The sequence below is a fragment of the Poeciliopsis prolifica genome, unplaced genomic scaffold (assembly GCF_027474105.1).
Source record: "Poeciliopsis prolifica strain line A6 unplaced genomic scaffold, Auburn_PproV2 SCAFFOLD022, whole genome shotgun sequence".
Taxonomy (NCBI): domain Eukaryota; kingdom Metazoa; phylum Chordata; class Actinopteri; order Cyprinodontiformes; family Poeciliidae; genus Poeciliopsis; species Poeciliopsis prolifica.
Genome location: NW_026562397.1, coordinates 360,370 through 387,635, shown reverse-complemented (window position 1 = coordinate 387,635; position 27,266 = coordinate 360,370). Strand labels below are relative to the sequence as shown.

General features: G+C 37.6%; 2 protein-coding genes across 6 annotated transcripts in view; one reads left to right on the top strand and one right to left on the bottom strand.

Annotated features, from left to right (window-relative positions):
- tpst1 (tyrosylprotein sulfotransferase 1) overlaps nt 1–15,933 on the top strand; it is a 47,283-nt gene extending 31,350 nt beyond the window's left edge. The window contains exons 4-6 of one of the 2 annotated variants that reach the window (XM_055045317.1): nt 11,722–11,772; nt 12,238–12,305; nt 14,016–15,933. In XM_055045317.1, coding sequence (XP_054901292.1) covers nt 11,722–11,772; nt 12,238–12,273 — 87 coding nt within the window. In that variant the 3' untranslated portion in view covers nt 12,274–12,305; nt 14,016–15,933. The remainder of the gene's footprint in view (nt 1–11,721; nt 11,773–12,237; nt 12,306–14,015) is intronic. The other variant, XM_055045318.1, reaches the window with a different exon arrangement.
- Nucleotides 15,934–16,315: 382 nt separating this feature from the next.
- The window catches only part of sgsm2 (small G protein signaling modulator 2), an 83,934-nt gene continuing 72,983 nt past the window's right edge, over nt 16,316–27,266 (bottom strand). For all 4 annotated transcript variants that reach the window (XM_055045315.1, XM_055045313.1, XM_055045314.1 and 1 more), the window contains 5 exons: nt 26,169–26,251; nt 25,869–25,978; nt 21,994–22,090; nt 20,783–20,950; nt 16,316–19,521 (listed from right to left, as the gene is read on the bottom strand). In XM_055045315.1, the coding sequence (XP_054901290.1) occupies nt 19,433–19,521; nt 20,783–20,950; nt 21,994–22,090; nt 25,869–25,978; nt 26,169–26,251 (547 nt within the window). In that variant the 3' untranslated portion in view covers nt 16,316–19,432. The remainder of the gene's footprint in view (nt 19,522–20,782; nt 20,951–21,993; nt 22,091–25,868; nt 25,979–26,168; nt 26,252–27,266) is intronic.

Here is a 27,266-nt window from a genome sequence, read left to right as displayed (position 1 = left end):
AAAACAAAAACTGTCAGCCTTCTATTTCAAGAGAATATTCCTCTGAGTGAACAGAACTCCTTTGCACTAAGTAAGAGTTCTGTTCACCCAGAGCAGAACTGAGTGAACAGAACTCAGTTCTGATTTGAGCCCTGAGAAAAAAGATCTCAGGGCTCAAATCAGGTTGGCCACATTCATAGGCATCTCCTCCATAGTGGTGTTGTAAAACATCTCGATGTCTCAAAGAATCTTCTTGTCCTCCTTGTAGTAACCTCTGTCTTTCTGTGGGGAAGAGGAAGATGACAAAAAACATCCAGTTGATTTCTAAACTTGACAGAAACTAAATTTGCCCTCATAATATCACTATGACTTGATGATCTGTAAAAACAAAACAAAAAAAAAAATAAAAAAAATAAAGCTCCTCTGCCTTTCCTACTACTACCTGCAGACATACACCGATTGGTCAGACACATCCAGTCACAGCCAGAGGTAGGGTCTTTATGCTGTCAGTCAGGCTCATGTATGTGCTGCTCATTAAGCTAATGGTGAAGAAGCAACTTATCGTATTGTAAATAGAAGAACTGAACCTCCTGATGTTAGCCAGTACCATGCTAACTAGCCTTAGCATTTACCATAGGCTCCAGTGTGGGGAATTAGTTGTAGTGAAGTCGAGATGAGAGGGATTGGTTGACAGTGCTAAGATCCTCTTCTGGTTGTGATTGGTGGTTTCTGACTGAGCTATGTTTTGACATTGACAGTTGTAACAAATATGTATAAAAAAAAACATAGTGTTTATGAAAATGACATACTGCAGCTTTAAGAAAACAGTTTGCTCTTTCCATTGAGTGTAACACCAGCCAGTAAAGTCTTACTAGTAAAAAGGTGCAGGATTAGAGCTACTGCAGAGCATGGAAATATGGAAAATGAAGGACTGTGTTCTTTAAGACACTTTTACAGCTCTTTGTGTGCTGCACACACTCGCACATGCAGTGTCTTTCCAGTGTCTGTTTTTCATAGTTTTACCTCTCCCCCACTGAAGCACTGTCCAAACATTTTTGGCGGATTTTCTTTTCTCCTAGGCAGGGACTCCAGAACTGTCTCCAGATATCTGGATTTAGTCCTGAAAAGTCCTGTCTGTGTACCCAAGGAGCCTTTTATGTTCCACATTAAATACTTGTTTTTTCCAGCAAACGTGACAGACAAGATGTCTTAGTTCTCAAAGATATTACCTCAATAAAAGCCGGTGCCCAGTGTGTGAACCTTGAAGTCTGTGTTTATCTCTGTTCAGCCAGCTCTGGAACTTTTATCTTGTTGAGTTCAGGGATGCTGCTAGAGTGTGTACTGTGTGAACCGGTTTCATTATTTACAGCTACAAAGCCAGCCCATGGTCATGTTGTTCCATTACTCTACTCTCCTTTATGTTATTTCAGAGAAATAAATGAATAAGCTAAACAAGGGAAATTCTTGACCTTAAGCACTCACATCAGGGGATTTAAAAAAACACTAGTTATAGTGGCAGTTTCAGTTTTCACACTTTAAAATGGGTAAAGTGTTTTTTAGTATTTAAGAACAGATGTCCGCAAAAAATTTCTTTCTACTTATGATTTTATTATATGAGCTGGTAATAACACTGCCATTCAGAAATGAACTTGCCTTATGGTTTAGATTAGGGGTGTCAACATCCAGCCCTCGAGGGCCAGATGCAACTTTTAGATATGCTTCTGCTGCACCACACCTGAATAGAATAATTAGGTGATAAGCAAGGCTCTGGAGAACTGATCTACACAAGGAGGAGGTAATTTAGCCATTTCATTGCTGTGTTTTCTACCTGTGGCACATCGAAAAACTGCAGGACAGTGGCCCTCGAGGACTGGAGTTTGACACCCCTGGTTTAGATTATTGCCCTGCTGTGTAAATGAAATAATTTGATGCAAACACAGAGTTTCCTCCTAGTGATCAGAAGATATGATTCCATCCATTACATGTTATCCAGGTGCTAAGGCACAACAGCAATCCCAAATCATCAAAATGTAGATAGGATGCTGTTTTTCCTCAAATGCAATATTAGTTTTACAGCAAACTGAACAGGATACACACTTTCTGTCAAGGTGCCTCATCAATCCACAAAATATTTTCCCAAGTCTCGGAGATCATTTTGATGTTTTTTTTTTTTTTTTTTTTTTAAATCTTTTGCTTGCCTTTATGTTCAGCTGTGGTTTTTGCCTAGGAACTCTTCCATGGAATCTACGTTGTCTTTCTGATTGATAAATATTGAACACTCACATTAACTAAGGCAACTTGTGGCCTTAGTTGATCACCTGCAGTGATTTAGATCCACCAATCACACAGGGCTGATTTTTAGTAAAACCATAACATTTTAGTCACAATCCAGTTGCTTACACCACTTCAGTGATTAGAGTCTCTGACCTAGCACTGTGGAAACTAGGTTTCAGAGTGAAACGTCTCTGGAAGTACTCTACAAGAGTGAAAGTGCACATGTGCAGAACGCATGGCTGTAGGGTTTATTCAACACATGTGCAGGCAGATAACAATAATAATTTTTAAAAATAGTAGCAGCTTTATTAATTTGTTTGGTTTAACAGAACTTCTGATACAGAAAATATATGCATTTCATGAGTATTTTGTTTATCGATGATGGAAGACCACTGTTGCAGACACTGATCAGACCCATGAGGCAATAAGAATTGCTACAACATGTTAAACTCACAGTGCCATATTGTGGCTTGGCATGAGAACTACAGTGGATTCTAAACATTGTTGTCTAACTGTGGAACTTTTCCCTAGTCGACATCCAAAAATGCTGAATGTTTCTGAACAGATCTGGCCACAGGTGTAAACAAAACCTGGGATTTTCCCACTACTGATGTTGAGTCATTGTGTTATGCTGGTCCCTCCATGGGACCGGCCTAACTGGCACCGCAACGACAGAAATGACTGCAACATGTCGTTGACTTTCTCTAATCCTGACCCAGTTTATTAATTTCTTTAGATCACATCATAATGTTTTGCTTTTTGATATCATGTTATAAGGTTTGATTAAAGTGGTTTGACAATTTTTACAAAAACAATTAACATACCACTATGAAAAAAAAGTTGTACTTTTTAAAAAATCTTTCTTGCAGAACATTTTGATTCAGCAAGGATGTTCCTGCTCAGCAATTTCTTACTCCCTTACAGCAGCACAATCTCTCACTGGCCTATTGAAACAAACTGTTTTACATCATGAGAGGAATAAAACATCTAAGGGCCAGATTCTGCACTCTCAGCAGAGCTTAATAAGCCACAGCAGAGTATTAACTGTGGGGGAAGGACTTTATATCACATAACAGTGGCCTATTCTTTATTTTTTGTTCTGAAGAGGAATCCTTACATCTGAGTTTACAGTTGCATACCCTTAAAGTGGTGGTTTTGAAGTCTGTGGTCTTTAGATACATTTTTCCATTATGGTAGAGTCATCCTGATGAGGAATAATGACTCTTACTGGAGTTTTGACTGCTTTTCCATTTGTTGAAATTAAAGAAACACTGAACTTAATAGATTTTTTCCCAGTGGTGACTTAGATAGAAATTATGTAGAATTTAAAGAAACAGGAGGAATCTTTGGTTTGTTTAGATTACATTTTAGAGAAAATATCTAACCACAAAAAATGGAAAAAGCTCTAACAACCCCTCCACTTTGATATGGGGAGAAGAGATGCTCTGATTGCCTTTTCTCTTGGTTGGCTCCAATGTAAATCTATCTACAACTTTAGGTTCAAGTTAAATTAAAATTTCATGTAGCTTCCATTTTTTCTTTATTTTGTTTTATAGAAAACCTAGATTTTGCCCAACACAGGCTTTGTTTATTGTAGAAAAGGTGTTTTGTTTTAGTTTTTCTCTAAAACAGGAGCAGTTAAAAACTTGGATCATCAGTTTAAGTTACAGCTGGTTAATTCATGAAAAACCTTTGTTTTGATTTTATCAAGTGATACAGTAAAGCTTCCCACCAAATGGAAAAGTTCTGAACATTACAGAATTTTCCAGATCTGGATAAGTATGAAAAGAAAAGAGAAAATAGTTCAGGAAATAAAGGAAAATGTTGTCTCTTTTTTGTTAATAATGACATTTATAGAATTTAGTGACGCCTCCCGTAAAACTTAATTGTTGTCTTCTTGTTTAAACTCCAAAGCTGCCACTGTGATTGTACTGGCAACTTCACAAATGTACCTGCATTTGGAAAGTGGTGGGTGCTAATATCCAGCCCCAATGTTGTGATTGACATCGACAGACAGTAATGAGAATAATGGCATTAAAATAAACACTACTACTTGCGGCTTCACTTTTTAAGTTACAAGAAATTAAATAAAGTACTTCTTCCATCATCACAAAGCCGTTCCTGACAATAAAAAGCAATATGCTATTTTAATTCAGAACCCAGAAGGTTGAAGCAGATCTGACCAGGAGCATTAAGGGTGCTGCTGATCGGTTGAGGAAGTAGTCATTACAAGCCTCTGGTCACAAGAGGTTAGCATCAATAGTGTTGAGGCTAGCAACAAGCTGCACCTGCTAGCATCAACAGCCCAAACCCAGGTGAGGTTTATACAAGCAGATGTGCCGGCACTGTCCCAGCAGTTTTGTTTCACTGATGAATTACAGTAACTTGTAAGATGCTGCAAAGCAGAACCAGAGCGATATGGATCCTCCACCATGCTTGATTGTTGGTGTGGTGTTCATTTCCTTAAAGGCTTCATTGCGCTGCCTGGAAGCATACCGTTTGTGTAAATTATTAAAATGTTCCACTTTTGTTTCATCTGTCCATAAAACATTGTTCCAGAAAACTGGAGATTTGTTCAGATTTTCTTTCGATCTTCCTTGGCCTCTGCCCGTAATTGTATGGTACTTGTTAAAACAATTGCACCAGACTGTTCCAGGTTGGTCTTCAGGTGTTTAGATGTTGATGTGGTGTTTTTCCACCATTCGCAACAAACAATCAAAAACTTTTGTCAACAATTTTTCTCATCCCTCTTGTCCATGGAGGTTCTTGACAGTTCCATGCCTGGAAAACTTCTTAATACCATTATGCACTGTTGAAACAGGAATACCAATGGCTTTGGCGATGGCTTTATGCCTTTTATACCCTCTTGTTTTTGCAAATAATAGCTTTTGTGGTGTCCTCAGACAGCTCCTTTGTATTTACCATCGTCGCACATGAAGAGGGTGGCTTTTAAAATATCAACATGATCAATCATTGGTTAATTCATCATGTCACATTGGTGGAGGCAGCTCATCATAGGTGATCCTTATTTGTGATTTGGAACAGGTGAGGGTTTTCATACTGATTTGCAGCAAAGGGTACCAATACTCTTGACATGGTAAACATTATGTTTTCCTCATAATATTTATCTTTTTAAAAGTTCTTTATCATTGGTGTTTTGGATCAAACACAACCTATTTGTAGTAAAATGTTTCACTTGATGAATTTCCTTCTGTTAAATATTCCGTGATACGTACTTACACTTCATGGGTGCCAATAATTGGGAGCAGGACTATAAATTTCAAAGCTCTAAGAGGGAATCCAGAATGATTTTACATATTTACAATTTTTTAAAATCAAATTTTATGTCAAATATACATATTAATAGAGTCACATGATGTGTGTGCATAACTAATTTATCACAACCCAGAACTGACCTCATTTTTTAGCGGCTGTTGTTGATCAATAGTAGCATTGTGTTCATGTGTAAAATTATATTGTCTCTATTGTGAAATGAGCTAATTTTTTCTAGTGTGGTGTTGCTCCTTTAAAGCCGTGCTGCTGCACTGGCCACATTTCTGTCCAGGCTACCATATGTGAGAGTGCTGCTCCAGTTCCCTCCTCGGTTTCACAGTCTTGCGTGTTAATTCTTCTTTAATGTGTCTGTGGTCTTGTTTACATTTTTTACATGCTGTAATTATGTGTGTGTGCTTGGTCTGCCTCTGCTCTGTGCTACACTCAGTTCTGTTTGTGTGGCATGTTGACAGCATGTGCATGTTGAAGTCTGTTTGCTAGATTTATGCTGTGTACATTTGCAGTCCATGAGTGTCATTTTCTATTCTCCTATGTCAATGTGCAGGTTTTTGATTTGAGCTGCTTAAAGTTCGAGTTGCTCTTAATTTGACAATAGGTATTACATGACAAGCACATGAGCAAACAAACAATCTGGAGAAGGCTAAAGAAATTTAGGTTTTTTGGGGTTTGCTTTTTTAACTTGGCATACAGCACTTTTTTTTTGTCAAAAAGCAATCCATGACAATAATTCTAGGTCTGGGGTGCTTTGTGAAGAGAGAGATTGTCTGTCAACACAGCGGATGCACATGCAGCCTGGCTGCAGAAAGAGCCGGGCTGGCCTTTCAATGCTCACTGGTTACCATGGCTACCCACACTGGTCTTGCTGTATTAACATTAGCTAGCATGTTGTCAGCGTACTACAACTGTTTATCACTGTGTAAAATAAGTTATTCTACCAAATTAATATTAGTGAATGAGATGCGTCTTAATGACCCATAAGTGTTAAATGCAGTAAGTCAATAAATAATGAGAAAATGGCTCACACGTCTCACGTATTAGTTTGCAATAATAAAGCAATTTGTTTAAAGTGAAATTATCAGTTCTCAATGAAATATGTCGAGTCCCTCTCAATAAGAAAAACATATACATGGTGAGCAATAGGAGGGCTCACACTCTTATACCTCCCTGGTAGAGGAGAGTCTGTCGGATAGTCAAACCTCGGATTCAGAAAGACCAGTGTAGTTTTCGTCCTGGTTGTGGAACCCTGGACAACCCTCAGCAGGGTAATAAAGGCATTTATTATCAGCTTTGTACAAAAAAAGCTATTGGTTAGCAGAGTTCCTTCAGACTTTGATCTACTTGAAAATCATCACACTTGACTTTGGAAACCACAATCAATAGCTCTAAGTGACTTTGGAGTTGTTCTGATCCCTAGTGAGAAATGGATATTGGGATCAATAAATTCCCAGCTACTCCACAGAGGTAATAATGAGATAAGTTGAAAGGCGTGGAGGAATGATACAAAAATATCTCTGCAGTTCTTCATCCAGCAGATTGTGTTTGGCTTTCACAGCTGGACCTGAGCACTAAGTAATGTTCCAATATTGATCAGTCATTTCTCTGCCAGCCTAGTATGCTTTGATTCTCACACCTCAAACGTTTCCTCTTTATCAACCATCCATATGATGATGGGAAGAAGAAGGATAAATGAGGACATTTTATTGAGAGATTAAATGACCAAGTCTTCCTCATTTAGTTCAGATGGAGACTTGCACTGAATTCTTTTTTAAATAGTACAGTAATAAAGAAGAAACATTCTATGCATGAATGCTTATTTCCCCCCACCTTTCTGGCTGCAGTGCACACTTCTGAGACTGGTCTGAATCAAGACGTTACAAAACAGATATCACAATTAGTTGCGTGCTGATCGATCAGCCACTGATAGTTATTGGCCAATCTTCATGAAAAGGTGTGGCTGGTATTTGCCAATCACTGTATATTGTTGCTGATTAAAAAAAAAAACAATCTCCTGTATCTTGTACTTTGCAGTCTGCCCTGTGTGCCTTGTATCAACCCCATTCATTCACTTTCTGTTGAAAGTTTCATTGTCTCTAGTGGCCTTTATTTGGTAGTGAATTGGCAGGAAAGTGGGTAATGAGAGAAGGGGGAAGTCTTGCAGCAACCACCAGGCCAGGAATCGAACCTGTGACGGCTGCGTTGAAGACTAAGGACTAAGCATGTTCTAAGCATCTGTTCAGTGGATTAATGGGTTCAGAGTCTCTTGATGACATCATAATGTAGAGCTGTATATTATTCGCATATTTATGGTAGTTTGTTTCCTGTTATAGCCTCAGCCAGTGGAAGCATATTGTTATTAAATAAGAGAGGTCCGAGGATTGAACATTGGGGTACTGTCTACTTCGATTAGATGTTATCTATTGACACAAAGAAATCTGTGTTCTTTCTGCAAGAGTCGAACCAGTTGAGTCCTTAGTCCGGAGAGTCCGGCATATTACTGAAAGGACTGGAGAGTTGGCTCTCCAGTCCTTTCAGTAATATGTCGGTCAACAGAGTCACATTCTGCACTGAGGTCCAACAGAACCAGCACTGTGGTTCTTCCACAGTCTATATTTATATGAATGTCATTGAACACTTTAAAGACATTTAAAACAAAGCCTGAAAAATCAGACTTTTAAAAAAATATTTACAAATAAAAACAGAAATGTTTGTACAGCATTTATTATCACTCTTATTTACTCATGTACCTCTGAATAAAACGCAGAACAGAACATTGTGCCATTAATGCATGGCAAATGCCTCTACGGAAAAATGGCCAGTTTCACCTTGACCCCAAAGACCTGCAACTGTAAAATGAGTTTTGAATTTCAAAGTGACATAATGTAATAAAAGTAATGAATATTTTTGCAACACATTTTTCAACCAGATAGCACCAGTATTGTTCAGGCTGACCATAAAGATGCACAAATCTGATGTTAGAATCTGTATTGTTCCAATATTGAAAAAAATTCTAAATCGGGTATCAGGGACAATGTGCCTGTCACTGTGCAATCTGTTCTGGAAGCACAATTCATACCTTTGGCTCATTTGTCCATTCGCTGATTATTCTTGAAATGTACATAAACAAAGTGTAACATATTTATTTATATTAATTAAAATGATATAAGATTACCTATTTTTCTAGACAGTACTATAATGCTCTGTAACATTTTATTTGAAGGTGTGTGCATAACACTGACATGACACTGTCATAAACATACCACTTGTTATGAATCTTAACTGCTGTCATGAATTTTTGACTGCTGTAATTAATTGTAATTCGATAAATGACAATTTTACTACAAAGTTGACATTGTTTAAAATGTATTTGTGAAGACAACATTAACCAAGACAATTTTTTTTATTTATTTAGTATTTTTGTTTGCTTGTTTTTTGTCTTGGGGTCATTTATGTCTGGCACACATAATCAAAGTTATTGAGAAATCAACAAAATAGAGTGTTGGTGCGATTCCCTGTTAAGGCTTTAGAAAAATAACTGGTATGACCCCCCCAAAAAACAATGCCAGGACTACTTATATGGCTGTAGGAACTCATATCTGCAGGAATGTTATTCAGTCTTTCTGAGTAGGTTGCAGAAGTTCAGGGTCTGTATGATCTGGGTCTGCACTGCTGCAGCTGTGCTGAGTGCAATATGACAGTGACGAGGCACTGAGCACCATGTTCACTAAACATTGCCTGACATGTTGTATTTATTATTTTCTTCTAGTTATTTGAGAAAATTCCAAGCTGTTCCCCGGTCAGCTAACGACACAGCCTTGTTGGACAAATAAATAAAAAAAAATAAAAAAAAGTATATTTCTAACTCATACCTGTTGAGAGTAGCGATGTGACATTCAGGTGCCATTCAGTTCTGTTGAATGATTTTATGCCATGAAAGGTAGGACTTAATTCTCAGTTAGTTAGAGCTGTTCTTTGTTTTTGTTTTTTTATTACTTGCTTATGATGCTCTGCATACATCAACTACTATTGTTATTTTTATTTAATTTAAAATAATTTAATCAGAAAATGCAACAGCAAAATTTAATTGATAGAAATGGGTCTGTGTTTAAAAAATAAATGTTTCATCAGAACGTATCAGTATTGGCTGTGATCAGAAGTCAAGTTCGAAAGTAAAAAAAAGTAGATCGGTGCATCCCTAACCTACTGTTGGGGTTCAGTTTTGTTACTGATTTCGTTTTTGTTCAAAACAAGAAAAATCTGAACGAACCAGTCAGTGCTAAAAGAATAAAAATAATAAGTCAAAATATTCCATTTTATTTTTAACAGTAAAGCACACAAAATGTTTCCATTTTTGAGTTGAGGTCCAAACTAAGAGGAAGGGGCTGGATTGTGCTGCCCTTCCATCAGGAGAGCAAAGTTGCTGTGGTTCTTCACCAGTGGCAAGATGAGGGGAAAAAAGACAAAGCAACATTTGTCTGCAGGGTGGGGACTGAGTCAGCCTATGCAGTCTGAAAATCAGCTTGTTTTCTGCTCATCAATACAAGAAACCACATATTATCACCTGGTTAATATCCCTCTTTCAGAACCATTTATAGTGCATCTTTCAGAAGTAATGGATCTGGAGGTCAGAGCCTGCAGGAAAGAGGAAACCTGGTTTTATGTTACATGATCCCATGCAGCAGATGTAACAGCAGGCCTTTGATCTGCATCTTTGGTTCTGGAGAATTCTTCTGAACCCAAACTGATCCAGTGCTTCATTAGACCTGGTTCACCAGAAGATGTCTGTCATTTGTGTGTGTGTGTGTGTGTGTGTGTGTGTGTGTGTGTGTGTGTGTGTGTGTGTGTGTGTGTGTGTGTGTGTGTGTGTGTGTGTTGCACCAACAGTAGAAAGTGAACATTGAGGCATACAATAATTATTGAAAATGGGACTACACGCAGGATTGAGGATTCAGTCATTATGCCGCCTCCTGAGAGTCGCTGATGAAACCTTCCTGACAAAACTAAATCAGTGGTTAATCCTCCTGTGTACTGTGTTGTTGGCTTGGGCCTTGGCCTGGAAGTGCCCAGAAGAGGAACAAAATCTGATTATCAAGGTTCAAGGAGGAGGAGAAATGTGAACAAGTTTCAGTTTTGTTTTTTTCCCCCTGGGGACCATTTTTCATCTGCAGGCCAGACTGCTCTGAACAGTGAGGGCTACAGAGCTCTCATGCGCACACACACACCTACACACACACACCTACACACGCACACTAAACCTGTTCCATGATAGTGCTTTTTCCTTGTATTATCAAGTGCAGTTTGTTTTAATCATTTTCATTGCTTTTTCTGTTAGAAATTAGGCTTCAGAAAGATGTGCTAGAACTAGTAAAGGCCAGCATGTGTGTAAGGGAGCTACTCCTGTGTTGAGAAAATTCAAACATTAACAATGTTTTTGATGTTTGAGTTACTTCAGGTAGCTTCATAAATCTATAAGAACATTTATAGATTTTTTTTTAATTGAATTTGGTCATATCCTGATTTGAGGACATGACAGTGCTGGATAACCTTTGTCATACAACTTGTTAACAAGACAAAGTGCTTTTCATTTTGGTTATGTCATTTCTGTCATTTTTTTAAATTATTTTTTGATAAATGGGAAATGGTGTGCCATGTTGTCTCCAAACTGTTTCAGAAGTAATTTAAAGCAGCAGTATAAGATGCTGCATTTAGTGCTGTAGCTTCTAGAAATCTGGAGGTAGATTTCTACAAGTTGAACTGTCTCTTAATCTGACATGACTTCTCTAAAACATTACTTGCCTTTCAGTTCCAGCCTTCAGGTTCTCTTTTACTCACCAGCTTCTGTTCATCCAATCGACAACTGGTCACTTCCTGTGTTCATCCATTATTATGGTGTGTGAAGAAAATCTTGGCTCTTGTTTGTTGTGGAAAGGGAGGAAACAAGATTTTCATCTCCAGGAAGACATAGGGACGTCCTGTGAAATGTGGACTGTCTCTGCCACATCGAGCCCAGATTCCTTGCTTCTTTTAAGCCTCTTTTTGCTCCTGAGTCATTGTGGAAGTTAGCAAAGGATAGACAACCCACTCAATATGTCACTGTTTTCTGTGGAGTCTCATTACTAGTCCAATTCAGAGTTGATTGTCCTTTGAAGTTCTAAAGCCAGCCCTTTGTTTTTTCAGGTCTATAAAGGTGAATTTCAGCTCCCAGATTTCCTAAAAGAGCAATCACAGGTACAGTAACACTTCTGCCTGTTGCTGAGCTATTTGTCTCTTTTGTTGTCGTTGTTGTTTCTTGTCACAGATTCATCTATTATTTTATTGTTAGAGCCTAATTTTAATTAGATCATGTGGCTGTGTGGAAGATCAGTTTTAATGCTTCCATCTGCTTCCAGTTATTCAGCTCTCCACTCTGTCACCATCTATTGTGGCCTATTGCTCATTTGTGGTGTAAACTCCATGACTTCTACTCTGTGTTAAGCTTAGGGTTTAATTACCTCTTGTTATATTTTGGTTTTAGAACTTGTCTAACCCCTGCTAGTGGTTTGATGATGGTGTTTTGTTTCAAACTGCCTTTTTTGCTTGTTTGTTTGCAACTCAACTATTTGAATGTGGTTGCATCATGCTGCTGGTTGCATCTCCCCTACTGAGAGCTGGGCTGTCGCTCAAAGCTGAGCAGCTCTTTGTTCTTCTACACAGATGCAGAAGTCTGCAGAGAGACCCAACCCCAGTTAGAAGCTAAGGAACAGCTGGACCACAGCACATAGGTACAGTTTCACATCTGCCAACATGATCCTAATGATGAAAGATGCTGCAATGTTTGCAAACACACAGATCTGACTTTTAACACACTGTAACTTCTTTACTTCAAAGTTATTTGAAAAATATCCTTAAGAATATGTTGTCTTATACTGATGACATCATAGCCTAGAGCTCAAGGAGTTTAGTTTTATTGCTTATTTGTATATTCATAAAAAAATATTTTGAAGTAATATGTGCCTTGTCATAACCACAAGCAGCAATGAATGTGTTTTACTTCTGAAATGAAAATGTGTCTTTTTACTAAATAGATGGCTGTATCTCTTGACACAGTCAAGAGAGTTTTATTGACGATGGTCTGTTTGCATTTTGCACCTGTGACTTAATTTCAAGAATATGGTTAAAAAGGGCTGCACAGTGGCACAGTTGGTAGCACTGTTGCCTTGCAGTAAGAAGGTCCTGAGTTTAATTCCCAGCCCTGTTTGCATGGTCTTCCTGTGCAAAGGTTCTAAAACATGACCATCAGTTCAATTGGTCTCTCCAAATTGTATGGCTGTTTGTCTTATCCGTCTCTGTGTTGCCCTGCACAAGAACAGCAGATTCATCTTATTGTGCAACATGCTTCATGTTTTCCAAAGTCTCTCTCTGATTGGCTGATCAGCTTTCATGATTCTCTGAAACTGATGACTTCCAAGAGTTGTGTTCTGAGAGTTCCCATCCACAGGATGCTCCTACTGCTGGCAGCTTCTCATTAAAGAAAAGACAGTTTTAAGAAAAAGTTCTTAAAACTGTCTTTGTTATGACTGTGTAATATTTTCATCTCTGAAAAATTATCTGACATGTCAATCAATACCGCTTACATTTCAATGGTGTTCTCAATATTTCTTACAACAGTAAGAAACATTGAAACGTAAGCAAAAACTGTTTATCAGTGGTCATGCAACATTACCATTCACTACAGACTGTGCTAGCTGCAGCTTAGCAGAGTGCAAGGAGAAGCAGAAGAGAAAGGATGAGTGCAACCCTAGATTTTGATTGACAGAATCAAAATCTAGTGTTGCACTGGCCCAGTGCAATACTAGATTGCACAACTCCTGATTGGTTGTTTCTAGTTAGTACTGTGAGGAGTTCCATCTTTTTCTCAAAAATTTCTTTCTCAACAAATATGTAAAAAGGTCTTGTATAAGCTACATACTGCAGTTCTACAGGGGCAGTATTGCATGAAATAAACCTAGTATTATGCTATTGTTTCATCATAAAAACTGGAGTGTTGCTTTGATTCTTTCTTGCATGTTTGAGAAATCCTTTAATCTCCATGGCAACCACTGGACATAAACACTTGCTCTCAGAAAGTACCTCCTATTTTCACATAGCTTCTCTTGGAGCTTCAGCCTCCAACCAAGCTTCTGCCTCACAGAGCAACCTGGCCCCACTCAGCTTCTCCAGACTAGCGCAAGTCCCAGGCCAATATTTAATCAGAGGACAACTCTGAACACCTGCTTGCTTGAATGCAGGAAACTTGGAGATTTCACTGAACTCCTCTCAGCAACGCCCTCTGCTGGGAAGACAGTAAAAATAATCTGAGTCACCCTCTGCATTTTACATACACAGAAAGACTCCTACAGCTCTGGGTCTGTGTTGCTCCAATTTTTATTGGTGGAGTAAATTAGAGTTTTACCAAACTGTCCAGCTCACTCTGTTCCTGTGTTTCTGTCCAGAACTGGGTGGATCCAGGCTAAAAGCCGCCTCTCCATCTGCGCTGGACTTTGGACAAGCGCTTTCCTCTGGTTCCTCTTCCTGTGGGCGGCTCTCCCTCCTCTGCTTCAGGAGGACCTTTGGCCTTCAATGTTGTACCTTAACATGAAAAGATGTGCCGCTTCTCAGCACCGTGGAATGTCTGCTGATTGTTATTTTCTGTCACATCACACTCATTAAGTTTGTAGGAACGACCTCTGGATGTTTAGAGAAAAAACTGTGATTCTGTTGTAAGAAACTGCAGTGATCTAAAATCAAATCAGTATATATGAATGGGGGGATTAGCTTTCAGAAGCTGCAATACTTATTTTAATGTTTCATTTTTGTTTCAGTGACTTTTTATTGTGCAATGCCATGGGTACTGTTTATTTTAATGTATCGGAAGTGATAAATGCTTTTTTTTTTTTAAAGTGTTTGCATTTTTTTTATATTGAGGATGTCATCAATCTTTTCACTTGGATGTAATATAACAATATGCAAGAAAATATGTGATATGATAAAATACCATTTAAGCACAAAACTGTTCTCTTGACAGTGACATTTATTTGGCCACAGAGAAACTTATGGAGGCTAGATTTTGCCCCCATACCTTTAGTTTGATTCACATAGCCTACTCCTTTGGGTTTGTTCATATTTTTATAGTGAGCTTACATAGCCGGTCAAAGAGAGCAACCTTTCCATTTAAAGAGCCACTTTTGGCCCTGCTGTTACAAAATAAAACTCACGTAGCCACAAAACACAATTTTCTAAATTGTAAGGCATAAAATATTTTATTATGAAAGCAAAGAAAAACTAATTCACCTATTGTATTTTAAAATAAAATCAACCCTCTGGTACAAAAGAGAAAACTTTTTTGTAAAATGAGATGAGTCTTTTCTATAAATATTGAAAATAAGGAAAGATCGGTTGCTTAGTTTGAAGCTTAGTTTAAAAATCTGTTGCATATATTCTATGCAGATATTGCATAAGAATTTAAAAAACCCTAGATTGACCATTTCTTGTTGCAGGCATGAGCATAATAATTTCCTTTTTTATTATGTAAGAGCCAGTCTTGGGCCACAGGTTGCACACTCCCAGCCTATTAATGCTGGCTGTGAACTCTCACTTGGCAGCAGCATTTACAAGCTCAACTCTTTCTAGAAGAGTCAGGGTAAGCACTCTATATATCATACTTAAACCAAAGTGTTCCACCATAGAAGTGTGGGCTTTGCCTCTGATAAAACTCAACATATTGAGCAGGCTCAGATTAGCCATTATCATTGTGAGATGGGATACAGACAACCTCTTCCATTTCTTCCTGCCATCAAGTAATCTCTCATCTCTTGTTTTGTGCCTTTCTGTCATTGTATATTTCACAAATTAGTGCTCTGCTGGAAGGAAGTGGAGGAGCTTGACTTCTTTTTTCAGATCTTTTTTATACTGTCAGGACATAGACAGTTCTAACACATATGTAGAAAAAAATCCTTAAAAATTATAGTAAAATTTAAATTGCAGCTTTAGCCTGAGTACTTAATCTTGAATATTAATCCTGAGTATTAAGTACTCGGGCTAAAACTGCAATTTTAATTTTTTTTTTTTTAGGGGTTTTTTTTCTACATATTTGTTAAAACAAGTTTTAATTAGACAAGAAAAAACTGCCAGCTTGAGATTCATAAAATATTTTGTCATTGTTGAAAAGTTTAGGATTTTAAATGCTTTTTTAAAAGAATTATTTTGGAGTTGCCTCTGACAAAGAGGTGCAATAACTGCTGCAGACGAGTCTCACCTTGGGTATCCTATAGAAGCCCCACTAAAATTGAAGAAGTCATATAAACTTTTTTATTGTTAAATATCCACAATCTGCAAAAAAAAAAAAAGGTTGCTGGAAACATAGCTTGTGTTTGGAAGAATGGAATGGAGCAGACAAGAGAAAACCCAGAGTTGGCTTATTGTCTGTTTTTAAAACTTTCATATTAAATCATTGCCAGTTTATCCAAGATAAGCCAACTCTGCAATCAAATGCATCCATACATACAACTCATGCAGTCTGCTTTTTTGTTTGAATATTAGTTGCATTCTTACTTTTTGCAATATTATGTAAGCTGCGCCAACACCCTTCTTTTTGTGAACAGCTTTGCTGAAAATATGTATCTGTCTTATGAATAAATCAATCAGAACATATTTAATGCAGTTAGTTCACATTCCTGAAAACACCAGTTTTGTTCCGTTTCCGTTACTGCAGCATTGTTTCAGGCTTTATTGAAATAAAAGAACAGCAAACTAATGAACCATCTCTTGTTTAATAACACATTACATTCAAGGCAAATGATACATCCTGACCAATATATATTTGGTAATGCAGTCATTGTTAGTTCTCTAAATAGTTATAAATCTTAAAGTGAGTGCACAACATTGAGAGAGAACACTTAACAGTCAATGTATAACACAGTCTGCACACATTCTGCATTTCTGCACAATACACACCTCCGATTAGTGCTGTTAGAACCAACAGAAAAATAGATCTGAAAATAAGTTATAGATTTATATATTTATTTATATATGTTCAGTTTGAATACAAATAATTGGGCTTTTGGTTCATATGTATGTACAAGCAATATAGACTTTGATGGGATTCCCAAACAACATAAATTGCACAGTAGTTAAGAATTCAAGAACGCTATTTCCAAAAATATTTTACACACATAGTAAACAGTCAGTCTTCAAGATGCAGTATGAAATTGCACATTGTCATCATGCCACAGAGGGGGCTGTTTCAAGGCTTTGGTACAGAATGTCCTGAATGGAAGAAGTTCTGCCACAGACGCCCGTTTCCACCCTCCCCCAACCTGAACCTCCGTCTCCATGAGGAAAAGGGAACAGGCGCTGTGGCAAGGTACATCCACACCACCACCCGTTCTTGGGATCAGACTAATATCAGAGAGCCAGGTGACTACAGTACATTTCAGGGTTTGGGGAAGACTCTTGGCACTTGAATCACAGGTGGAGGTCCATGCTGAATGACCAGAAAAATGCAGCCATGTTGGACATGTTGAGAAGGGTGACACTAATGGTGCGGAGAAGAAACCGTATCAAAAAGGCCCTCTGGTTTACTCCAGAGCCAGAAAAAAATGTGCACAAACTAGCCTCCTACAACACTGAGCCACCAGACGCAGAGGAAATTACACCTTCTCTGGAATTTTAAGGACTGAATCAAACTGTATTTTTTTTTTTATGTTATTTTTATTTATTTTTTGGGGCTTTTTTTTTTATAAAGGCTGGTTATCAAATTCCAACTGAACAATTGCAGCCACTTTTTCCAGACAGGATTGTTGATGCAGCAAGTTTAATAGCAGCATGGTGTCTTCAGATCACAGCACTATTCTTCCCACTTTAAAACTTAAAAGTATAGAGTTCCCCTTCCTTTCAACCGCTGTTGTTACGCTTCATTAAAGTAAAAAAAAAAAAATACTAATTTCCTCCAGATATTTCTGACACTGAGTGACTGTTGTCCTTTGAAAGCAGCAACAAATTTGGACAAAAAATGGAAAGTCCAGAATTTAGAAGTGATGCTACAATAAATAGCTGCATTGTTTGTGCCTTAAAACAGCTGGTGTAGTTTAAATATTTTTTTTGCATATCCATGTAAACATGGTTATTGGAGCAGGGCTGAAGCCTGACCCAGCAGTGACCGGGTGAGAGGCGGGATCAACCTGAACAGGTAGCAGGACCATCACAGAGCCAGTTCAGGAACAACCACACACTCCCTCACCCTGGAGAGCAGAGTAGTCGCCCAGTAATCTACCTCGGATGTTTAGGGGATTATGGGAGGAAACAAGATTACCTGAACTCAGAAAGTCATGTGCGAAGTAGACATTACATGTTGTCACTGGTGCAATCCATAAAGATGAATACAGAAAGTTGGAGAATGGTGGCACAGCATGTTTTTTTAACGACTTCCTGAGTGAACAAACTTATTCAAGTGAAATTTTAATTGTGCTTATTTAACTGAAACAGCAATTGCACAATTGTGTTGTTTTTTATATTAGTGAGTATTGACAAAAGTTTTGTGTAAATTTGTAATGGAATGGCAGCTTATGACAGACTGGTTGAATCATAAAATAATTAAAATTGTGTTCTGATCAAGGAGCTGCATGTGGAGCAGGGGAAAACACAGCCTGGGGTCTTTCTGTGTGGAGTCTGCATGTCCTCCATGTGAACACATGGGTTTTATCCGACTTCCTTCCACAGTCCAAAAAAATAGTGTTTAATTAACTGTTCTCTCTATGTTGCCCTTTGGGATGGATGTGTGTTTGCTCTCTGTGTCTATGTTATCCTTCAATGCTGAGACAACCTGTCCAGGGCGGACCACACCTCTCGACCAAAGACCGCTGAACTCATCCTGTCAGTTGTGGAAATTGTATCATTATGTTCATCCTATCTCATCCCCAACCCCTTTTAGCAATCCACCAGAGAAATGAAGTCTGTGTGCTTTTCCCTTTACGGTTGTGCTGTTCTGGTTTGTTCCACACATGCTTCAAACACATAACGCCATGTTTAGGAAAACTGGCTGCAATTCATCCACTGCCGCTTCGTGCCTCCGGCAAGTTGGATGCAGCCTTCATTACCACCACTAAGGATACTCTAGGAGAAAAGTGCATCTAAGTACCTTGGGCTGTCAATAAAAGGCAACATTTGTGGTCACAATGAAAGAAACGTTAAAAAGGTGGCAAACGGCTAAAAACACACATGCTTGTAGAAAGCACTCGAGAAAAGGTAGTTGGCACAGTTCATTTGGTCACTGATGAAAGCATCTTCGTGGCAAAGTCTTCTGCTCCTCCAATAATGTTGTGTGTAAATCCTATTCTCTTGTGGCCTCCTGTGGCGCTGCACTGAGGAACATGTTAGGCAAACGGACGGAGCTTCAATTTTCCTTGCTGGCTTCCCAAATGGGGAGGTCCAGAGTCAGTAAAAGAAGGGGACTCTGGGAGAAGAGCCAGAACGATGTGTGTGTTCTCATGCACACACACTGTAAGACTGGAGGGCTGAAGAATGCGTTCACAGTGTGATTTAACTCACTAGCATGCAGACAAATCCAAATGTCTGAACAGACACCATGTGCATTCCAGGTGAAGGAACATGTAAACAGAACGCAAGAACCAAGCAGTCATGTGACGCTCCCCATCTTCCACTGGACCCCCACTGGAACCTTTACTGGCACCCCCACTGCAGCTCCCCCTTGGACCTCCACAGGGACTTTCATTGGGACTTCCAACAGGATCTCCTTTGGGATTTTCATTTGGACCCCTATAGGACCCCCATATGGATGTCTGGAGGGTAGGAAACTGTCTCTAACACCAGGCTGCACACTCATTCCCAGTCCTCCCAGTTATCCCTTGTAGAGTTATTTGTTGTCCATCAGAGACTGGACTTTGTGCACCAGTTCACGTGCCATCCGCAAGATAAGCTGCACATCGTGACGTTCAGCCATCTCTGCCAAAGAAGACACATGTAAACATCCTGTGCAGCTGGTTCAAGCAACAGCAGTTCTGACAACATCCTTACTGTACTCACTTCCAAAAACAATTTTATCATGTTGTCATGCAACAACCAGAAATTCCAACGTAATTTATGTGAGGGACCAGCATAGCGAAGTCAGAAATTATGAGGAAAAATGATATATGGTTTTCCCAAATTGTTAGGATTTAAAATATCAGAAAAGTGTGTTGGGTATTTATATTCAACCTGTTTAGAAAATAAATTGCAACTGTTAGCCTGAAATCTGCAGTATGTAACTTTTTAAAGATTATTCTTTAGATATTTGTTGAAACTGTCACTATCTCATTATGGTATGCAAAACATAATCTGTGAAAACCAATCGAGCTCCTTCACCTCCTCCCACTGCTAATTTGAGACAAGCAATCAGAGCCAGGTCTTAGTGCTGTCAATCACTTCATGTGGCACTGCTCACCGCCTCTCCCCTTTGTTCACTGCTTTGCTGCAGCTAGCAGAGACTGTTGCGAATGCTAACACTAGTTAGCATGGCCACCAATGATGACTGATCAACAGTTTCTCTGTAATTGTAAATTGTTTTTCTCACTATCTGCACATATAGCAGTGTATACATAATGACTCTAAAAATACAGACATAGTTTCACTAGAAAGGTTTAGATTCAACTACATGAATCCTACTGAAATTCTATGGCGAGACTTTTAAAGGGCTCTCCATCCAACCCAACTGAGATTATATGGTTTTGCAAAGTATCGGTAATGGTTAGGAATTATTTTAGTCTTTATACCTATAGGCATAGTAGTGAAACACACCACATTACAGCAAAACACGGTTCTATAAGGAATTAACTTATTAAGCTCCAGAACTTATGAACTTATCACCTTCTCTGACTCTGTAGTAGTAGACTGCTGCTTCTTAATCTTTTTCTGGTTATCCCAACAACTGTTATCAATACGTGTTTACATCCATGCTGGTATCTGTACATCTTTTCTGTTCACAGTTTTTTATTGACACTTATTGTAAACTTAATGCTCAAATAGACATGCACACTTCATAAATTTTTTCAATTAACAAATTCAGTTGCATATTTCTCAGGACTGGAGTTTGTTGTTTTATGTCTACACTGTAGTCTTTACATGAGGTTTTTGACTTTGTCCAAAGAGCGTAGTACTCTATAGTAATATTGACAGAAATAAAATAAAAAAAACATTCCCTAATTATAGAAATGTGAATAACATGTACCGTTAAAGAACTTGATGATGTCAGTGAAGTCCATGTTGTTGTCTATGATGATCTCACGGTACACCGTAACCAGCGCCAGGGCCAGGAAGAGGACAAAGTGGCGAGATGAGATCCTGGGAGCCACCCAGATGACCTCCCATACTGCAAAAACATCCTCATACAGAAGCTCTGTGCACACACACACACATATACACGTACACACGCACAGACACACACACACACGCATGCATATAGGTTGGACAATTGGGCAAATTCAATCCTTCAGTTGTTTTTCTTAAGAGCTTTTTATTTTTTCTGATTGACTAACTACAGTTACTTTTGGCTTCAATGAAGCCAAAATACGCAGCCCAAAGAAAAATACATTAAATTACCAGTGATCCAGAAGAGTTTAGAAGGTAATATATGTATATTTTTTCCCAAAACGTACATACCTTACCTTTCAAATCAAATTTCTCTCTTAGACCGCAAACCAACTTTTATAGTCTTACTTTTATATTTTTATAGTCACAGTTCATTTGCATTTACCATTGAGAGACATTTACATGCAAGGAGCTCTGTGTCCATCTTGGGTTATCCACTGAAATACAAAAAGTAAAGGTGTTTCCTCTCAATACTGAGAAAAGAGTTTAGGTACTTGATGTATGTATGTGATATTTCAGTTTTTCTTTTTTAGTAAATTTGCAAAAAAAAAATTCAACATTTCTGTTTTTTTTCTGTCAAAATGGGATGTTAAGTGTACATTCATAAAATAATGTGAAGTTTTTTGATTTTAGCAAATGGCTGCAATGAAACAAAGAGTGAAAGCATACACTTACAGTGCATACTTTCTGTATACACTGTATAACACTGTATATACTGTTCTGTATGTAATTTAAGTCTAAATTTTCCTCCTAATGATGACATATGCATACCACAGATGTTTATCTGCACTGGATAAAAGTAGAGGCCTTTTTTCATCCTGTCAGTTATAAAATACATAGTCATAAAACGTATTCTGCTTTTGATCAATTAATTCACAACATCTGATGTAATTAAAATAAAAACTAAAACAATGGGAGGGTTTATTTTGAGGGACTCTTCAAACATAGCACTCCCTTGTCAGACTCTTCATACAGTCTCTTCATACAGCCTGTGTAATCATCTGGTATCAGCTGTTCGGGAGAAGAGTCCACCTCAGTGAGCTAAAGCAGGCAGTGAGGTGGAGGCTTTACCTCGTTTGAAGTCCAGCAGGAACCAGCGGTAGCAGAAGTAGAAGTGTGTGTAGTCTCCATTCTGCTGCATCAGCTCAAACAGCTCAGAGTCCAGGATCTGACAGCAGGAAGGACAGCAGAGTTTACACACTGGATCCCATGGGAACACCAAAGTTACCCTGAAAGAGTAACTTGAATACTTGATTTTTAAAGTAATCAAACTAATAAAGTTTGACTACAAGTGATTTTATTAGTTACATTCAAAAGCTACCGGCAACTGCCCCCGCCATCTCAACATAAAAATAAATTTGAAGTTAGACAGTTTAGAATGTTAGAAGATTATCATCTCCTCAGGGCAAGAAGAAAAGATTATATTCATGTTGAGAGATTAATTGTTTGTAAACACAGCGGATGCACATGCATTTGACTGCATGATCCTGATCAGCACTTATTCACTCACTGGTTGCCATGGTTACCCACATTTATCTTCAGAATCAAAATTCCTTTTAGTGTCATTGTACATGAATAAAGCACAATGAAATTGACAAAATAGCAACTCTTGAAGAAACACAGAACAACTGGGATGTTAAGAATAAATAAATGAATTACTTAATTAATTACTTAGTTAATTAATGAATTAAACAAACAAATAAATATAATCAGGTTTTAGATGGATTAGCTATGTTCATAGCATCAGCAGTTCTTGTGAAGAAACTGTTTTTCAGTCTGTTCTTGACTTTATTGCCCCGAAGTCCTTCCCAGAGGGCAGGATTTAGAGCTGCTCTCTTCCAGCTTATTTTTGTGCAGATTAAAAACTAAGTATGGATAGAATGGTAAATATTGAGACGTTTTATTATGTAAATAGCAAATAATGCAACTTCTTCTGACCTCTAGATGTTTTTTTGGCTTCCTTTGACTTATTTTTTAATTAAAATCTAAGACAGAATTTGGTCTAAGTCTTAAAATTCTTTAATGACATGAGACTGTGACTGTACTGTTATTAGTTTATAAATCACAGAACAGCTTAGCACCGCAATACATTAAAGATCTGCTGTTGTTCCAGAACCAGATGACTCTGAGGTCAACTGGTTCTGGTCTGCTCGGCAACCCCCGAACCACAACCAAACGAGGAAAAGCAATATTCAGCTTCTATACACCACAAATGTGGAATAAACTTCAAGAAAACTGCAAAACAGCTGAAATACTGAATGCCTTTAAATGTAGACTAAAAATCCCCCTGTTTAGAGTATCTTTTGAAACAATTAACAGCATTTGAATGTTTCAAATGTTAGACTATGACTTTGTATTTTTGTGTTTAAATGTTGCTTAAATGTGCTGTATAAACACAATTTGATTTGATAAACTGAAACAACTGAAAAACTAAACAAATTTGTGTGTATTTTTTCCTAAACAAAGTGCAGAAAATTATAATTTGACAAATCAAAACAAAACTATAGAAAAACTATAAAATAAAATTTCAGGATGAAATATGTAACTATTGCATCAATTTCACCATGATAGTGTTGATCAAATACTTTATAAAAAATTTTGATCAATCCACCCATGTCTACAGAAAACTACAGAGCTGTTGTGTTCCAGGGTTCCTTGTTTTCTTTGTGGATTTCTTTTCTGTAAGCCTTTCTTATGGTGGCCACTGTACTTTCTGCTTTAATATAAGGTTATGTGAGGTTTTTTCATGAATGTTAATACCTCTTTGTGAAATATCTGAAGTTTTATATATTTTCCTTTAGGATGAAAAGGCATCAAAAACCTATTATATAAATGTTCTGTAAGTAGAAAATAAAAATACATCCTAATTTGGATTATTTCTGAGTTATTATCACTGGTAATAAGTCATCTGATAGTTTTGATAGTGTCTCTGTTGTGTTTGTAGTCTGAATAGTTTAAGTGCTGTTTTTCAATGCCGTTCCATCTTAAACAAGCAGTAAATAAGTCGATTTTCAATCAGTGTTTTGCACCAAAGAGTTAATAATAAACACATTGTTATGGAGGGTCATTAAGAGCCATATGAATCAAATAAGTACATATTGATATGAACGCAGCACACTGTCTTTGGTGCTAAAAACTGATTAAAAATCAATTTACTCACTGCCTGTTTATTGTCTGTTAAGATTGAGATGGAACTAAACATGAAAAAGGCTCTTCAAACCATTCAGACAACCAGCACAACAGAGACAATCAAAACTGTCAGATGACTGATTACGCCACAATAATAACTCAGAAATAATCCAAATTAGGATGAATTTTTATTTATTTTCTACTTACGGAATATTTCTGTGTATGTCATAGGTTTGTGGTGCCCTTCTATCCTAAATAAAAATATAGAAAATTTCAGATATTTCACAAAGAGGCATTAACATTCTTGGAAACACCTCACATAACCTTATATTGAAGCAGAAAGTATGGCAGTCACTGTAAGAAAGGCTTACAGTGTTCAATTATGCAGCACAACTGATCAGTATAGTATTGTGAGGGAACGCAAAAGAAAAAAACTTTCCCATGTCCCCTAGAGGTCTTCGTAGAAAACAACTTGTTTTTCTGTCTGCTCCCTATTTTGTCCGAGTTTAAGCACTTTGTCACCAGCACAGGGGGAACAACAAAACCTTAATATTGTCATCTTTAGCTGACACAAACTCAATAAAGACTTTTATTTCTAGTTAAAAAACACAATTCCCTCCATCCTCCATTGTTTATGTTTCTGTCACTGCCTGGTATTAAACATGAGACCTAACTCCCCAAGACTCAAGAAAGAAAGCTTTCTACTAAATAAAATGACAAAAATAGCACAGTGACTTGAATAAGTGACTTTAATCTGATGACTGGATTGGAAGTAACAACATGATAGATTACTGGTCACTGAAAAAAAGCTGAATTCAAATGTGCAACTTTGTGATATTCTGCCGATGTATATTTCACAACTGTGGCATTTTCATTAAATAAGAAATGCAATCAGAATCACATGTGAATAAGTTTGGTCTTGCAATAAATCATAAAAAAAATCATCCCAAATCATCACCTCCTACTTTATGTTGTTGTCATTGTCTTTTCTGTCAGGAGTAACATCTGGTTGTTGATCACATGACGTGTGAAAAAGAGCATTTCGGTTTTGTGAAATGCAGGAATTCTGATATGGCCTTTTTGACTAAATCTTTTTATGAGATTCTCAAAATAGATGTGGAAGGACATATGATGCAAAATCCACTTTTTTAGCCATAAAATACATTTTTGTGTATTTTGAGTGTCTTGAGTGTCTTGGAGATTATGGCTCTAACATGTAAGGTTGGATGAACAAGACTTCTATTGACATTTTAATAAACTTAGGAATAAGACGTTTCTCTCTGCTATCAAACTACAAAAATGGTGGGACAGAATGGAGTGAAATGCTCTGTACCCTGGAATGGGGACGGGCCACGAAATGTTTCATTCACATGAAAAAAAGAAAAAGGCAGCAAAACAAGTTGTTCTAAAACGCCTCAGAACAGGGATAAAGACCTACAATAGCCAGGAAGCATTGCAATTCTTCTTTATATAGACCATAACTGAATGATTTACATGTGAAAAGGAAAAATGTAAGAGTATGACATGTCCACTCTAGGGACATTTATTTTCAGAATTCCAAATCAGCCTAGTATTACACATGAGACAATTCTCCCCAAGATGCAAATAACAGTAAAGTAAAATGACAAGAATAGTAAGTAACTCTCTTAATGCTCTTCACCTTAATTCTTCAGGTTGGAACTGATGACCTGTCATAATATGATTACTGGTCTGGAAATGACATTGCATTCAATTACTTGCTACTGAAAAAAGGCATTGGATACTAACAAGTTACTGTCATCACTGGTGAATACACACGCAATCACAGTTCTTGTCACCTGGATCAGCGACCTCATGTTGGCAAAGTGTGTGTCCATGGCTCCACCATTAGGGAAGTTCTGACTCATCCTCTTCATCAGCTGAGTGAAGCAGCTGTATGCCAGGCTCTCTGAAACACACACAGGACAACAGGGTACTACAGCCTGCGCAGGTGCAAAACACACCATCAGTCCAGATGTATAAATTCAAATGAAAGAGGAAATAAAAAACATGTCATCATCAGTAACAGCTGAGTTACATCACATCAGTCTGATCTGTTTACACTGACAGCAACTACAGTACAGAGAGCGTCTTCTCACCGTCGTCCAGGATGACCATGAGCGGTGCCAGCAGGTCACACATGCCCTGCACATAGCCCATCTCTAGATGCTCCCACACATAGCTGTAGGCAAACACACACACACGGGCAGACACACACACCCACACACATACAGGAGCTCATTACGTCACAAAATGCCACTGCCCTTTGACCTGTCACTACAGAAGGAAACAGCAACACTGCATTTATAATATTGCTTGAGAAATATGTATTATTAAAAGCTTGTATGTACATGGAATTAAAGCAGAGTCGTTAATCATTTTAAATCATGTATATGGTTTAATCGTGTCAGTGACACTTTTAATAGAGTTGATCATTTCTGTATTTTATATTTAATATTACATTTTTATGCAACTTTGCAAATCCCAAAACATCTGAAAACATATTTTCATTACCAAAATATTCTCACAAAAACAACTGCAAGGAGGAACTTTTTTTTGTATTCAGATGTCCAAATCTTTTAGGGATATGATATGATGGTGGAAGCATTTTGCTGAGTAGACCTGCACAAATTGCTTATTGCCATTGCAGTCAATTAAATATATTAATCACAAAGAACTGATTGGATGCAATATCTGTTAAGTGTTGAACGTTGATAATACTTGGTCATATGGATGGATTCTCTGCCCTTTATGCTTCCAAGCAGCTGTAAATGTGGAAAAATAAAGTTCTACCACATATTGACTCAGCTGCGTTGAAATCAAATACATTGGTTTAAACCCAAATGAAATACTCTGATGTTTGTGGTTGAAGTTCAAGTGGCTAGAATAGTTTTTCACCACACATTAAAAGAGGCTTACGTTCCTGCTCCTTTATTTCAACTCTTGCATTTTAAACCAGGGGTCTACAACCTGCAGATCTTTAACAATGGCTCTTAATAACAGACTAAACAAACCAACCAATGCTTTCAAATACAGATATTTTTTTTTTTAAAATGCAAGTTTTAGCACATTTTCAGTTTTTATTAAATGTGTGAATTGCATTTCCACAACAGAATGACACTAATATGTTTTGGTCATTAGGCTGGAAACAATGTATTTCTGTTTTGTTTTTATTGTTGTTGGTTTTGTTTTGCTTA